We start from the raw sequence: 14,408 nt of genomic DNA, 5'->3' as shown, positions 1-14,408 counted from the left end.
GAGCCCAAGGAAAAGATACTTACTTATAAACAACATTCTGTATGGACTGAGATGCAAGGACTATCTTACGGTGATAGCCTTGACCTACTATAGATTGCACAATTCCCTTTTTGCTGGGAAGACCTTTGGTCTCTTGTTCTGATGTCTAAAAAGAAAAAATAAAAAGAATTAAAGGCTTTTGAATGAGAGCTTGACAGAACATGAGAAAGCTGGAAGAAGACTTTGAACTCTGCTAAAATGTAAAAATTAATAGATTATATGGGGACAGTTTTAAATTTTAAGTACCATGAAGTATCAGGCACCTTCTATTGTCTTTGTTGCAGAGGGATTTTACTGCATGCAGTGTAACTACAGATTAGTTCTGACAGCTTGTCTGATAGCCTACTGACCTAGTTTCTTGCTCTTGCCTGTTTTGAAAGCAAAAGAACAATGAACCCCGTAGTATTAAAAGAGCTGCCAGGATATCTAAAAAGAAATCATATGATCAGTTAAATAGCATTCAGAATTGGCACTGTAACACCTGCCATCTTCTCTCTCTGCTCACCCAGCATTCAAAATGCTCTCTGAAAAAGCTGCTCAAACCATTCCATGGGGGAGCATGAAACTGAACTACAGCATATGCAAAGTTGAATTAAATTAACTCATTTAACAGATTTTTGAGTATGCAGACAGTCTGGAGGTCAAACGAACTTAGAGCACCCTAGCTGTCAGCCCAAGAATTATGTCTACACCTCATTTACTGCTGTTTGTTTGTTCTGCCATGAGGCATCTTAACTTTTTGGTAAGTAAAGTTAGTGATGAAGAGCCACAGTTTTAAGGAAAAAGTTACCCTAGATTTTAAATAGCTATCACTTTTTAGAAAATTTATCAGAATCTATTGTGAATATTGATGTCATAATGGCATTTACGGTCACAATACATACCATGAATTTATACATGAAGCACTTATTTCAGAAAAGTTTGTTAAACTGCAGAAAGGGAGTGTTCTGGGAATCTTCTTTCACTTACATTTTATAAACTAAAATACTAAAGCTGGTGAAAATTAAGATACTTTTCTGTATGGTGTTCAGAGCATAAATATGAATCCATACTTCGACATAAGGGACTATTATTGCAAATTGAGTTAAAAGGCCAAATTAAACACATTATTGATTTTATAAAGGGCCTCACTTGACACGTTGCAAATCTATCTCATAATTCAAAGACACTTCTCCTTTGTCTTTAGTATTACCAGCATCCAAAGTTAATTTTTTTCTCTTAAGATTACAAATTCAGGTAACAGCAACCTGGTTTTGTGACCTAAATTCAAGTTCCCTCACATATAACACATCACAACTGTAGGAAGAAGCAAGCTAGGCTTCAGGAACCTGAAATGATCTACTGCTTTGGCTAACCTGTGATAAATGAAGTGTCCCACGAGGGTCTCTCTCCTTCTTCCAGACAGCTAAATACTATCCTTTTAAGCAGAATCCTACTTAAAGTTGTTTCGGTGCATCAAGCTTGAAAGTGAGTATCAAACCTCTAAGAACAGCTACAAAAATTTTCCTTCCTTGGAATACTATAAATGGTCACTGACTCCAATCTCACCTTGTTATTTCTGAAATCCAGGAACAGAAATTCTTGGAAGTATAGAGCTTAGTACAGAGAAAAGATCTTGAGCAAGTCGGTTTTTCCGTTCATACAAAAAAAGGATATTATTACTTTTAGGGTTGTTTTGTTGTTGCCGTTTGTTTTCAATGTATAGCATAGATTGGTTTCCATGGGGTTTATCCATCTATAAATATATACCCATATATAAAAATAAACCCCAAGATTTTGCAACCAATATGAAATTATAGTGAGGAAAGCTGAGGCATCAAAATATCCATAAGTAGTCAGCCAAACTTCTAAAGTTACTATCTACATTTTAAGTAGAGAGTATTCACTACAGAAAGAACACATTGCTTCCTGGTATAAAGTGGTGCCTCATTAGAGAATAATACAAGCTTATTTCCTAATAATAATATTTTTAGGTTTATTTCTAAAACTATTTCAAGACAAAGCAAGGTAAACCATCAGATGACTCTGAGAAACCTATTGTTCTTCAAACCACTTCAGGATTACCCATTCACATTATGAGTTGGAACGCCAAAGCAGTGTGAGGGTAAATTGCCAACACAAAATCATGCTCAATCAGTCTCACCAGCAAAAAATTTGTAGTTTCATAGAAAAGCAGCTCTAAATAGCCACTTATGTAATTTTATTTCATCTCAGGCCAATACGTTGTGTAGCCTACTCAAATTCTTCTGATCTCAGAGAAGTCAATTAAACACGGGGTCTCAAAACTCTGTTTTTATGGTGGTTTTTTTCCACCTGTTGCAGCTTCAGATTAAACCCACAAATATGCATATACACAAGAATAATTAATCTAGACTTACATAATGGTGTTGCAACATCAGGCCTTTAATGTACATAGTTCAAGTTCATGTATTATTTCTTCTCTTCTGTGATCACATGTATTTCATAACTACAACCAAAATAAGGAATCTGTAAATCTACTCACCCCTTTGTTGGCAGCAATACAGCATTCCGCTATTCTCAGCCAAAGACGAGGGTTTGAGTGATAAACCTGGACTGCCTCAATCAGGCATTCAAAGGCAGCTAAGGGCCTCCCAATGTGCAAGAGCTGAATACCACAGTTGTAGAGCAACTCATACCGTTTGTTAGTCAGTAGTGTACACATGGGTCTCCCTGAAAATTTTTTACCTGCAGAAAAGGATTACATCATATTGGATGTGCAGCTCAGGAGAGCAGAAAATATAACTCTGGCAGGAGAAGGGAAGCTGTGGGAAACACCCAAAAATTACCAACCCCCCTTTCATCACAGAAATTCACTATCCTCCCTCTGTAAATAAATTCTTTCCATGTCAAAGCCAATACCAAAGTCAAATTAATTGTGTTCTCAGTAAAGGTTGAAGCACATTAAATGCTTACCATGTGTGTTCCTTGTCACTTGAGCTAAATATTATATAACGATACTGAATTCCAGATTTGTGAGAAATCACAACTTTGTTACTCATATAATTCCAGAACACTTTGCTGTTAACAAGCATAAAACACCTACTCTTGAAGACTGCATCTCCCTACAGGGCCAGGGGGGGAACAGGGAAGCCGGTAAAATGCATAACCCTAACGGTCCCGAAGATCTTAAAGAAACGATTTTAAAGAAAACAAGAAATAAAACAATTATCACTTCATCATGAAATCATTTACTTGGAAGAGGGGAAAAAAACCCTTCAGTATTAATAATCAAAGCAAGAGAACTTACTAGAATGTTTATTTTCTTGCCTTTTGTATACTTACAACAGAAGCACATGGATAAAACCAACCATAGAACTAAACAACAGATGAAGGTTTCCCATACAAGTCTGGGAATTGTTCAGTAAGAAAGTTTGAGATATACATCATCTTCCAAATGCTAACTTAATGGTATTGCACTCCACATTTTCTACATCTTCCAAGCAGAAATAAAACCAACCGACCACCCCTGCTGATCCTTCAAGTCCTGATGATTCTACCTACCATCAGCAGGACCATAACATCTCTAATGATGCATAACAGGTGACAGAAACTTTATTTTGTGGTAGCTCCCTGAATGATGGTCAAAGACTATAAGCAAGAGAGAAGCAATTGCCTCAGGCCAACAGCACATCAAAGAAAACAGCAAAAAAAAGAACATATTTCATTGCCATCATTTATTTCTGTCAACAGCAACTATATTCTGAAATCAAGTTACAATAAAAATTCTCACCCTCCTTATCCTGTCCTCTGCGAAGAGATGGAACAGGAATTTTGCTCATAATTACTGAAAGCGTCTATCCTCTATTTTCTTGATTCATCAACCCCTCTTCCACCATCTATTTTCACCTCTTAAAAGTCTTACCTGGATCTGAGCTGCCCGTTCCTAGCTGTGCACATGCATTATCATTTTCTTGCAAGGCTTTTTTAAAGTAAAAGATTCCTAAATTGTGCTTTCCCATTGCAAAGTGGATGCAGCCAAGATTGTTCCAGAACATACACCTTAGGCATTCACCTGAGAGAACAGCAAGAGACTGTTTTTGTAAACTGAAATGTGTGACTGAGTCCATCAAATACTCCCAACCACTCTCTAACAGGTCAGCATATAGAATATGATGGTAGTTCATTAAACATGTTCTTCAGTGAGATGTTCATGGATTATGCAATTACCTCCTTGCCTCACAAGCATTTTAATAACCTACATTTCTGTACACCATTGCAGTTCTCTTGGACAGTTGACCTGAAATGACCTATATATAAGCAGCCATGGATTTCTAGATCTTATGCACCACATTCTAAGAGAGACAGGTATAAAGGCAAATTGACAGACTGCAAGTTGAAGTTCACCTGAAGGTTTTCATAGCATTTAGCATACAAGCACTTGCCTAGAATGCTCCATCCCGTGAGGTATTTAAGGCCAGGTTGGACAGGGCTTTGAGCAACCTGATCTAGTGGAAAGTGTCCCTGCTCATGGCAGGGGGGTTGGAACTAGATGGGCTTTAAGGTCCCTCCAACCCAAACCAGTCTCTGATTCTACGAAATTCTCTACTTCTGTTACCTCCCTAAGAAACAAACAAATAAATAAACCTAACCATACAAGTAGAAAATGTATTCTCCTTCCTAAATGCATCATATTCAGGTAACACTGTAAGAGGCTCCTAAATAATAAAGGACAGAAAAATTAAACTTTTGACCTATCTCCTGGTAATTGAAACTTTTTACCATTGATAAAAAAAAAAAAATAAAAATTCAAAAAGCCAAGAAACAAATCATTAACAAATTAACTATATATTATTTTAACTGTAACCTAAGACTATTAATTGAACATTCTACTGTGCAAAAATGTTATATGAAAATAAAAGATTCCAGAAAGCATTAAGGCATAAAAAGAACATAGAAACTACAAAAAGATAAGTCACAGTAAATTCTAAATATGCCAGATTGAGCATTATGGCAAATATTTTTAGTGTTTTCCATAACATTTACGTGTAAATAAAAAAGTTTACAAAATTTACTCAGTTTTGTGATTTCCAGCACCAGCTGGACTTGTGACTTCTATCACCTAACTGCAATCTACCCAGCAATACCTACTAGACAAAAGATCATGCATCACAAGAAAGAGTACCATCACAAACCCAGCACCGAACAAATTGGTACAGAAACTGAGTAGTTTTACAGTGCTAATCCTAGCTTTCTACTGACACAAGACAGCTTTCTCTCTGGATTTTTCAGCTGATATTTTAAAGAGTCAACTAAAATCTCAAATATATTTAAACAATACTATATACAGTGACTGTATGTATGTATATATACATATTGTATATATTTATACATACACACCTTCTAGATATAAAGGTAACTTAGAACGAAAGTAAAACCTTAACAGCTCATTAAACACTTGCATTTCCCCCACAATAATCACTGGAACTGCTATTGCCTCCTCTCAGTACAATCTGAAATTTTATTTTAGATGTAGTATGTTGCCTTCATGTCTTGATTTAGAGGTCCACATATAAGCCTTGTAAATGCTACATTTACACCTTCACAAATCCATTTTCTTAGACAACCACCACACTGTCTGCAAGAATGTTCAATGAAAAACACAATAGTGTTACATGAAGGAGCACAGCAAGAAAGATAAAAACATCCAGAGAATAAACCCATGACACTCAGGGCCTACTCCCTTAAGTAACATGTTTAAAATCATTAACATGTTTAAAATTAATATTAACAAGTAGTTCTATTATACTACGCATTTATGTACTTGCAGGATGAAGGTTTTCTATTTTACCTGTTTTCATGAAGCCTGGATGTTCAGCAATGTTTGCACTGTTTAGAAGTTTCACCGCCTTACGATAATTGCCCCTCAAATATTCAAAATTGCTTTTAAGAAAGAGAGAAGGAGCTGACTGTGAAGGAGAAACCAATAATTAATTATCTCATTTTATAATTTCTACTGCTAGCATTAAAACACTCCACAAATACATTGGCTCTGCCTCCATTTTAAAAATACATGGGCTTAGGCATTAATACTTTCACCGAGTAGCATTTCCTCCTCATTGAGCACAATCTACACTCACTTCCTCCAAACTACAAAACTATGCACACTCTTTGTTGCTGCTCTAACACACAACATTATTCGAGAGAACTCTGTCATGGCATTGGCTAAACACAGAGGATCTCCTTTTTGTTTAAGAGGATCTTTCTCCAACCTATCGTCTAGTACACTCCTCTCCATGCTTCCCTTCTAGCAGAGTTCAATAGACTTCCTCCTGGGCTGTGATCTTCCTTGTCTGCCAAGAGAGACTTCATAATCCAGAAGGTTTTCTGTTGAACTAGCAGCTGTTGAGATTGGCAACAAAAAGGGAAGCACTCTCCTCCTATTCCCTGCTCCTCAGTTAATGTAGAATTTATGTAGGATGGTGGACATAATACTGAGTTGAGAACTTCTACGTGAAAAAAGAAACTGCTTTCTAGCAAGAGGTAAGCCTCCAAAAAAAACCCAACCAAACCTGAATATCCCAGAATTAATCTTATGAACCGGTGAAGTTTGGACATCTGCAACATTTATAGTGAATTAAAACTTGCTTTGCACTGCTTATGTTATAAAGCAATCTGAACTTGTTTATTATATAGCATTTCACTGTCATTTTGGTATCATTAACAATCAAGTGCATTTATTCTGAGCACCTGAAACCAGCACAAATAAGAAAATTCTGCCATAATTATATTTGCAGAAAAGAGATTACAAACCCCACTGACAACCATTATTTCAGACATCCATACTCAATAAGATCTTTCTTTGTAAAGAAAGTTAGCCAATTCAGTTTTAAGACAGACAACAGATCTAGATCAGAAAAAAACAACAGCCTTAAGAAGACTTACATTCCCAGCTGTATTCATAACAGACTTGATCTCCCTTTTGCAGGCCTTTAGTGACTTCATCTGGATATAGGCTCTCACCTTATACTGTTAAAAAATTAGATTTTTAAAAGTAGAAACAATAACTTGTGCAAGTTTGCAAGATCAACCATATCTAGAGATTTATTACAGAATCTTTCATATACACCTTAAAATAGGCAGTAAAAAGCTTTCCTAAAAAATAAATTCTATTCAGACTTTCAACCATAAGTTCATAGGTTTCGTATCTACAGTAAGCAGATGCACGTTTTGTTCAACAGTCAACAGATTCTCTATGTTTAAACACAGATACTAGCACTTACAATAACAAACTAAATAATATAAACCTCTTAATCCTAGACATTTACCCACTAACTGAAAACATCAGTAAGTGAAAGCTGATAGAGAAGCATTTTGTTATTTCACATGGTTTTTCACATAACAGTACCATAAAATAAAACCTCAGCTGATTTACACTGTTGTAGGTTTGAAAATACAGAGTCAGTGTAGCTCACTGCAGTTAAAAAAAAAAAAACCAAACCAACATGATAAGCTTCAGGGATTGAAATTGGGTTTGGTTTTTTTTAGTGTTAGGTCAGTTTTTCCTGTACATGGATCTTACAGAAAAGAAAGTTAAATTGATTCATTCGTTTTACAATGTGGAATTCAAGAATATAGCATCACAATTCATGCTGAACTAGATTGGAAGTAGATGACACTCGATTTTAAGAAAACCTTGAACTGATGTTCTTGTATAAATAATACATAGACACTTACCTGATGTATCTTTGATTTAGCAACTTCTATTAAAGCCCCGCTTTCAGCTTTTTGATTTGAAGAATCTTTATTTGTATTATTACCCGACTGTCAAACAAAAAGAAGTGTTACTATTAGTCATCTTTTAAATTCAGTTTACAGACTCTTTCATAAAGCTATTTCTATCAATCTTACACGAAGAAGAAAAATCAGTATTTAATAGTCAAAAAATACATATCTCACTAAATACTGTGACTTGAGCTTAACAATCAAAATCCAAGAACAACCACAGCAGCCAACAAACCGCAGAATTCTATATTAACATTAGCGTTATGCTATGCCACTCTGTGGTTGAGTTATTTTAAGAATTCTCTTACCCAGAAAGGTGATACGCACATTCTAGAGTCTCTCTCTCTAATATTTTCTCCAGTAGAATTAATATATACTTAAAGATAAAATGTTTCATCTCAAGTATGACATTCCAGCAACAAGAAAAGACTGAAGTGTCCTCTTTTCACTGTCAAGCCACTACTTATTTTGCTGATTTTTTCCACGAGACACATACAAAAGATTTCATTTCCAAGTATGAGACATACTTTAAGATACCATGCGAAAAAGATGCTTGATAACCCATGCTGTGGTACGTAATTGCAATTCCCCTCTGACATCGATTTCCTTTTCAAACTTATAGTCTTATATGGTCATAAACCAAGAAAAACAATAAAACTGTATTTTTGACCCTGAAGACAATTGTCTTTCCAATGCATATCTCTGACCTAAGAAACACATTTCTTTTACTCTGCGAGTAAAAGAAAAGGGTGAAAGAGGATATAAACAGTTACTGAATAAACTCAGTTACAACCTGCATAAGTTGTTGTCTGAAGTTACAGGTCATCTAACATAGTTTCATAATTAAAAAATATTTTAAAAGAGCAATTCTGGACTGAATTAAACCATACTTCTGATAAAGATTTGGTGGCATTAATGAGATGTTAAACTTACATCATTTTTCCCATTCTTGCTGTTATTGTTGCCCTGTGAAATCATCTTTTCCAGAACAGCAAGCAGATGCAAGGCTTTCTCAGCTTGGTAAGTCAGCAGGTATAAGTCTACAAGCAAGAAGCATACAGCCTGGGCAAACTTCTCTTCTGTATAAAGTGAAGTAGTAAAAATTATTTTACAGCTCTAATACCAATCCTTTCAAATATGACTGAAGAAAAAAAATACTACCAAGTGCATCTATGCCACACTGAGAAAAATCAATATATTACATAAGAAAAAAATGCAAACATCTACACAATGTAGGTAAGTACATATACTGAAAAAAAAGGCAATTCAAAGAGCATCAGCACAAAAGCACAGACTAAAGACCTATATTCGTGTTTGTAGATTTTGAGAAATGGTCTAAGCAGATAAGCAGATAAACATCTGCTTAGATGGTGGTGAAATTTGGAGGTGAATTTGGAGGAAATTTGGAGGTGAAACACAGGAGCATTTACTTAATTTATCGAGATACACATATATATTGTTCAGCCTTGCCACCTCTAAAATTCAATGAGGATTATGAAGTTATTTCATACAAGTATGGCAATTCCACTGTAGAGGGTGCCATAGCTCATAGAAGCTGGGGACTTTATATTCAGATATAAGCACATAGAATATGCAGGTATTTAAAAGCATGAATGTCCTGACATATACACCCATCCACGAAGTTGTATGATGACTCAAAATACTAGATTTTAAATATTTTAATTAGCTTATACACATTATTTACATAAATATCTCTTAAAGTTGTCAAAAATCCATTTAATTTTTTTAAATATTTGTCTGTTAAACATCTCTGAGGTACGTCCCCCCCAATTCAATCGTTTTCCTTGATAAAAGCAAAACATTCTTCACTCCACAGCCTATCTGTATTTTCAGAATCATATTAGGCAATTTACAAATCACACGTCTGATAGCTAGAAAGAACAAGTGATCCTTCCATAGTTATTGCAAGAACAAAACTCTTCTTTCTACATACCAAAAGGCTCTATAAACTGGTACAGCTTCTCCCCAACTGATATAGCTTCAGTGTACTGACGCAGATGATACAAAATAACAGCTTGATTGTAGTACAGCATACTATTTTCAACATCATCTAAACCATCCATTTCTTCAACAGCAGAGTGAACCTGAAAAAAAACCTCCCCTCGTTTCATTAAGCTTTCAACACCTATAATATGGTAAAGTGTCAAATACTTAAAAGAAAATAATCCGAAGGTATTAATCTGTCTAAAGTGAGGTTAGTAAATTATAAGCTAACAAACTTTGTTGTTCAACGTAAATGCAGAAAAAAAATGGCAATGAAACAGAAAGCCATCAACCGAGTAGTAAAGTAACATTTTCACTACTTTTTATTTCACAAAGTATTTCAGATTAAGGACCTTTCTATTCAAAGAATATAGCAGGTCCTTCTATAATCCCTGAAATGTTTCAGTTTCAGATCAATTTCAACAATAACAAATAATATAAAAACAGCGTCCTAAATTATTAAACAGACTGAGAGGTTTAAAAGCAATGTTACCTTTTTATTCCTTTATTAAATGTAGGGGACAAGTGGCAAAAGTTTTATTCCTATTTCACTGGAAGATCTCCCCACCATTAATAGTACTCAAAATCAAGTACTACATCAGTTTGTTTGCATTACCTGGTTCTTCAGCTGGTTGAGGGTTTGTCTCAAATTGTCTGTTGTAGTCTGGTTACTCTTACAGAACTCTGCAACAGCAGTATTCAAAGTAATTTTGTAGTCATCTTTGTTTATGTCTTGAAGAGTATTGAGGTGTTGTAAACAAGCATCATAGTTTCCAGCCTGGAAATTGCAAGTATACCAGAAACATCCATTAGATGTTACAAAGTTTAAACTAGCCAGAGACTAAGTTTTAATGAAAGTAGCTTCTAAGTTTAGAGAGCATAGTATTTCCTCTATTAAGGCCAAGTGAAGCCAACTAAACTTCTACACACATACATATTAACTTGCATAAAGAATTAAGTATAAGAAGTAAATCTATAAGTTGAGGTCATATCCAAACTTCAAAAAGAATTCTGAAGAGGCAGGACAAATGGAATAGTCAATTACCATAAAACAGATGTTTCAATGTAAAGCATTATTCTGATTTCCCTTCATATTATTTTGAGTTTCAAGATTCTTTATTTCCTCAGTTTTCATAATCTTTCCCTATCACATGTACACTGACTATAGTTGCTTACATAAGTTCTAGTCCATCATTTTATGTTCATTCTTCACTTCATCTGGAGAGAATGCAAGTTACAGTTTAGTCTGTAAAAGTCAGCTTAAGACAGGCTGGAAAAAGAGAGTATCACTTTCTCAGTACAAGTTTAAACAATATTTTTACAAGTTTTAGGTGTTGAATGAAGTATTCAGTAGAGTAGGCACACCTAAACAGAAACTAGGACCAAAGCATGATGCTCCTCCAGGGTGTGATTTAATAAAGAAAGTCTTTTCTTTGACCTTAGGAACAGGCAAGGACTTCAGAATGGCTCACCTCTTTCTGTTTTCATTTTTAATCTTCTCTGTGTTTCTGCAGGAAGAATTTAGCAGCATTGAGGAATGAAAGAACTCCAGAGTCTTTCAGCTATGTTAAGCCTAAATGATCCTTCACTCTTTACTGTACAATTTTGGTACAAAAATAATCACCTTCACCCCTTCTGTATCAGGGCTGCTTCCAACCTATTCAGTCTGGTTCATTTCCATCTTTGTGGATGCTTCACAATCAAGAGCTATGCTCTTGGATACCACAACCACTTTCCACTTCCTCCTCCTTTTAATGTGCTGCTCCATGGAGCTTCTCCTAGGCTCCTGCCTAACTTTCTCTATTCGGGGAAGAATTACAACAGAGAAAGGTCCTGTGGTCCTTCTGCTCTTCCCTTTAAAGTTGCCATTCTGCAGCTACTCGCAATAGAGCAAGCCCAGTCCTCAGCAACTCTTCAGCCTCCTGTGGAAGCACACTCAATATACACAGAAATGTAGCAGAACATTGACACATTGTATTTTCACAACTCTTAAGTATCAACAACATGGATTGTTTAGTGATCACCTGCATAAACACATGCTCTTCAATTAACACAGTTCATCTCCCAATGATTTTCTTCATGTTTCACACTCTGAGCTTCCCTTCAACAGGAGCAGATTTCAGATCACAGCAACAAAAAGTTTCTAACCACAACTGGACTAAAAACCTTTAACTCTTAGATGCTCAGCTTATTTTGTGATGTTTTTCCTCACCCAACAGTTCTGTACTCTACTAGACATGATCTAGAATATAATATAGTATTTCATATTACTTCTATCACAACTGAAATTGGAAATGCAATATGATGAAGCAGCACGCAAGGCAGTCTGCAAAGCTATTTACAGCCACTCAATAGCAAGGAAAATTGGCAAGCAAGGCATCAGAGTAATTCTGTTGACATCTGTTGTTAGCGTAGAGAACATCCACCTTTTTCCAACACTGTCACCACCTCACAATTCCATGAACTTAGAGAATTCTTAAAGGAAGAAAAAAAATAATGAGATAAATAAGATACACTGACCAGTATAAAACTAAAGATGAAGTCAGCAACAGTTCAAAAGTATTTTATGTGGGCAAGGTGGAAAACAGATGACCCTTTCCTGTGCCTTCAGTTCACAGGATCAAATGACATGAGCAAAAAGTTATTGAAAAAGATTAACTGAGCAAGAACACACTCAAGAAAACATCAGCGAACATCAGCTGTAGCCAGCTAAAGGACCAACTACATGCACAACATTCCAGGCAAAATTAAAGAGCAAAACATGCAAGCAGGAACCTCAAAAGACAGTATTTAATTTCTTCCCCTGATCTATTTAAACCAATCTATTCCAAAACTGAATTAAGTAAGGCATTGTGTAGGTGGAGGTACAGACGTTGCCTGCAAGTGTTCTGTTGAAGAATGTTTTAATGTAAAGAGACAGAACATCATACAATGCTTTTTGTGAAAGAACACAGCAAGATGTGAATATGAAAGAGTTGTTCGGTTGCTGTTTCTTGAATACATGCGATTCCTTTAAACCTTCTAAAGCAACATTTTTAGCTTGAAGAGATTAATTCTTCAGAGAAATCATGCATTTCCAAGGCTGATACAGAAGCAGTCTGCTTTTCCTAATTAATTCATTATGCAGATTTTAAGGCTATCAAATTTTGAGAAGCAAGATTAAACACACTCCTGCCCACCTCACTGAAGTATCCCCTTCAGTCTTCATACATCATAGCAGACAGAAAGTGCACATGCTGGCTTTGTAACACAACTAGCGCTACTTTTGATATAATAACCTGTTAACACATTTGCAGCTGTGCGAAGCAAACAGGGAAAATAATGATATAAGCCCATTTAGCAGTTATGTAGTAAATTAGAAGGCTCAGTTCGGCTTTGTCTTACCAGAAAAGCTTGTAATGCATTGCTTGACAATTCCTTTTCCTGATCAGTAATCCCAGAAGTACCTGCTCCTTCATGTTTCTCAGAATTTTGATCTGTAAAGTGGACAGAAAGTTGTAAGAAAGTTTACAAATGTGATGACAGCTATTCGGCTTAAAAAGTTTGTTTCTTCCAGTTCTCCAGATCCTCCTGCCTGAACAGGTAATTTCCCAGATAACTGCAGCACTGTCTCCCTGCTACACTAGAATATCTCAAGTTATCCTATATTCCTAGTGAACCGCTCTCCAGAAAATGTAAATGTAATAACCTCTGCTAAATTACTGTGCTCAATTAATAACCAAAGTCCTGCAAATTAACTCACAATGCACACATTTTAGATTTCTCTTTAAAGCTGCAACCATATGCTAGTCTTGTCTCTCCTTGCACAAAAAAATGAGCAGTGAAGGCCACGTATCACAAAATAAATAACACACTGGGTTGGGTTAGATGAAACAACCATACATCCAGTATGCTGCTTCCTAAACAACAAACAAGGGATGCTTTAGCAAACAACAGAAAACAGCAAACACCCCACTCAGCTCCCTGCTTTGGAAGGATAAACATCCCTAAATCCTAGGAGGCTGCAATCAAACTATTTATATAAAATGGTTAATAATCACTGTCAGACATAATATGTTATTTAAAAACTCTCTATAATTCTATGCTCTCCAACACACTCCATCAAATGCTATCTAGTGATTATACTGCAAGACACAAGTAAATGCTGCCTATTCACTTTTTCAGCCTTATTTCTGATCTTACAGATCTTTCTTTGAATCAACTCTCTTCCAAGGTGAACAGGCACAGTTTATTCTGCATCTTCCTCACGTGTTTTTTCCCCAGAATCTTCTCCATCTCTACTATATCCTTTTCCAGATTAAGATAAGAACAGCATGTAGCAATTATGATATTGCCCCCTTTGAGCTTCTATATAGCAATATAATAAAGTTTCAGCCAGCTTCAGTTTCTTTTACGTAGAATCCCTTATGTTTTACCTTTCAGTCACTATTGAGCATGTTTTTCAAAAAGAGTACACTGTACTCTTTTATCATTATGTAACTACCAATTCAGCGAAGTTGCATGAAAAACAGCAGACACATTCCATGCCAAGGAAGCTGAAAGAAATCCCACCAAACCATTCCTTGTACAGAACACAACTCAACAGAAAAAAACCACACAAACCACCAACCCAAAACACCACA

General features: G+C 35.7%; 1 protein-coding gene across 3 annotated transcripts in view; it reads right to left on the bottom strand.

The window, feature by feature from the left end:
* CNOT10 (CCR4-NOT transcription complex subunit 10) overlaps positions 1 to 14,408 on the bottom strand; it is a 33,004-nt gene that overhangs the window by 15,215 nt on the left and 3,381 nt on the right. For 2 of the 3 annotated variants that reach the window (XM_054059312.1, XM_054059313.1), the window contains exons 2-11: positions 13,171 to 13,262; positions 10,403 to 10,564; positions 9,737 to 9,887; positions 8,716 to 8,861; positions 7,735 to 7,821; positions 6,943 to 7,026; positions 5,849 to 5,966; positions 3,923 to 4,072; positions 2,543 to 2,745; positions 24 to 145 (exon numbers count right to left, since the gene is read on the bottom strand). In XM_054059312.1, coding sequence (XP_053915287.1) covers positions 24 to 145; positions 2,543 to 2,745; positions 3,923 to 4,072; positions 5,849 to 5,966; positions 6,943 to 7,026; positions 7,735 to 7,821; positions 8,716 to 8,861; positions 9,737 to 9,887; positions 10,403 to 10,564; positions 13,171 to 13,262 — 1,315 coding nt within the window. Of the gene's footprint in view, positions 1 to 23; positions 146 to 2,542; positions 2,746 to 3,922; positions 4,073 to 5,848; positions 5,967 to 6,942; positions 7,027 to 7,734; positions 7,822 to 8,715; positions 8,862 to 9,736; positions 9,888 to 10,402; positions 10,565 to 11,258; positions 11,295 to 13,170; positions 13,263 to 14,408 lie in introns of those variants that run through there. The other variant, XM_054059314.1, reaches the window with a different exon arrangement.

Source organism: Cuculus canorus, chromosome 2 (assembly GCF_017976375.1).
Source record: "Cuculus canorus isolate bCucCan1 chromosome 2, bCucCan1.pri, whole genome shotgun sequence".
Taxonomy (NCBI): domain Eukaryota; kingdom Metazoa; phylum Chordata; class Aves; order Cuculiformes; family Cuculidae; genus Cuculus; species Cuculus canorus.
The sequence above is the reverse complement of the archived record's forward strand: the minus strand, read 5'-3'. Positions and strand labels throughout refer to the sequence as shown.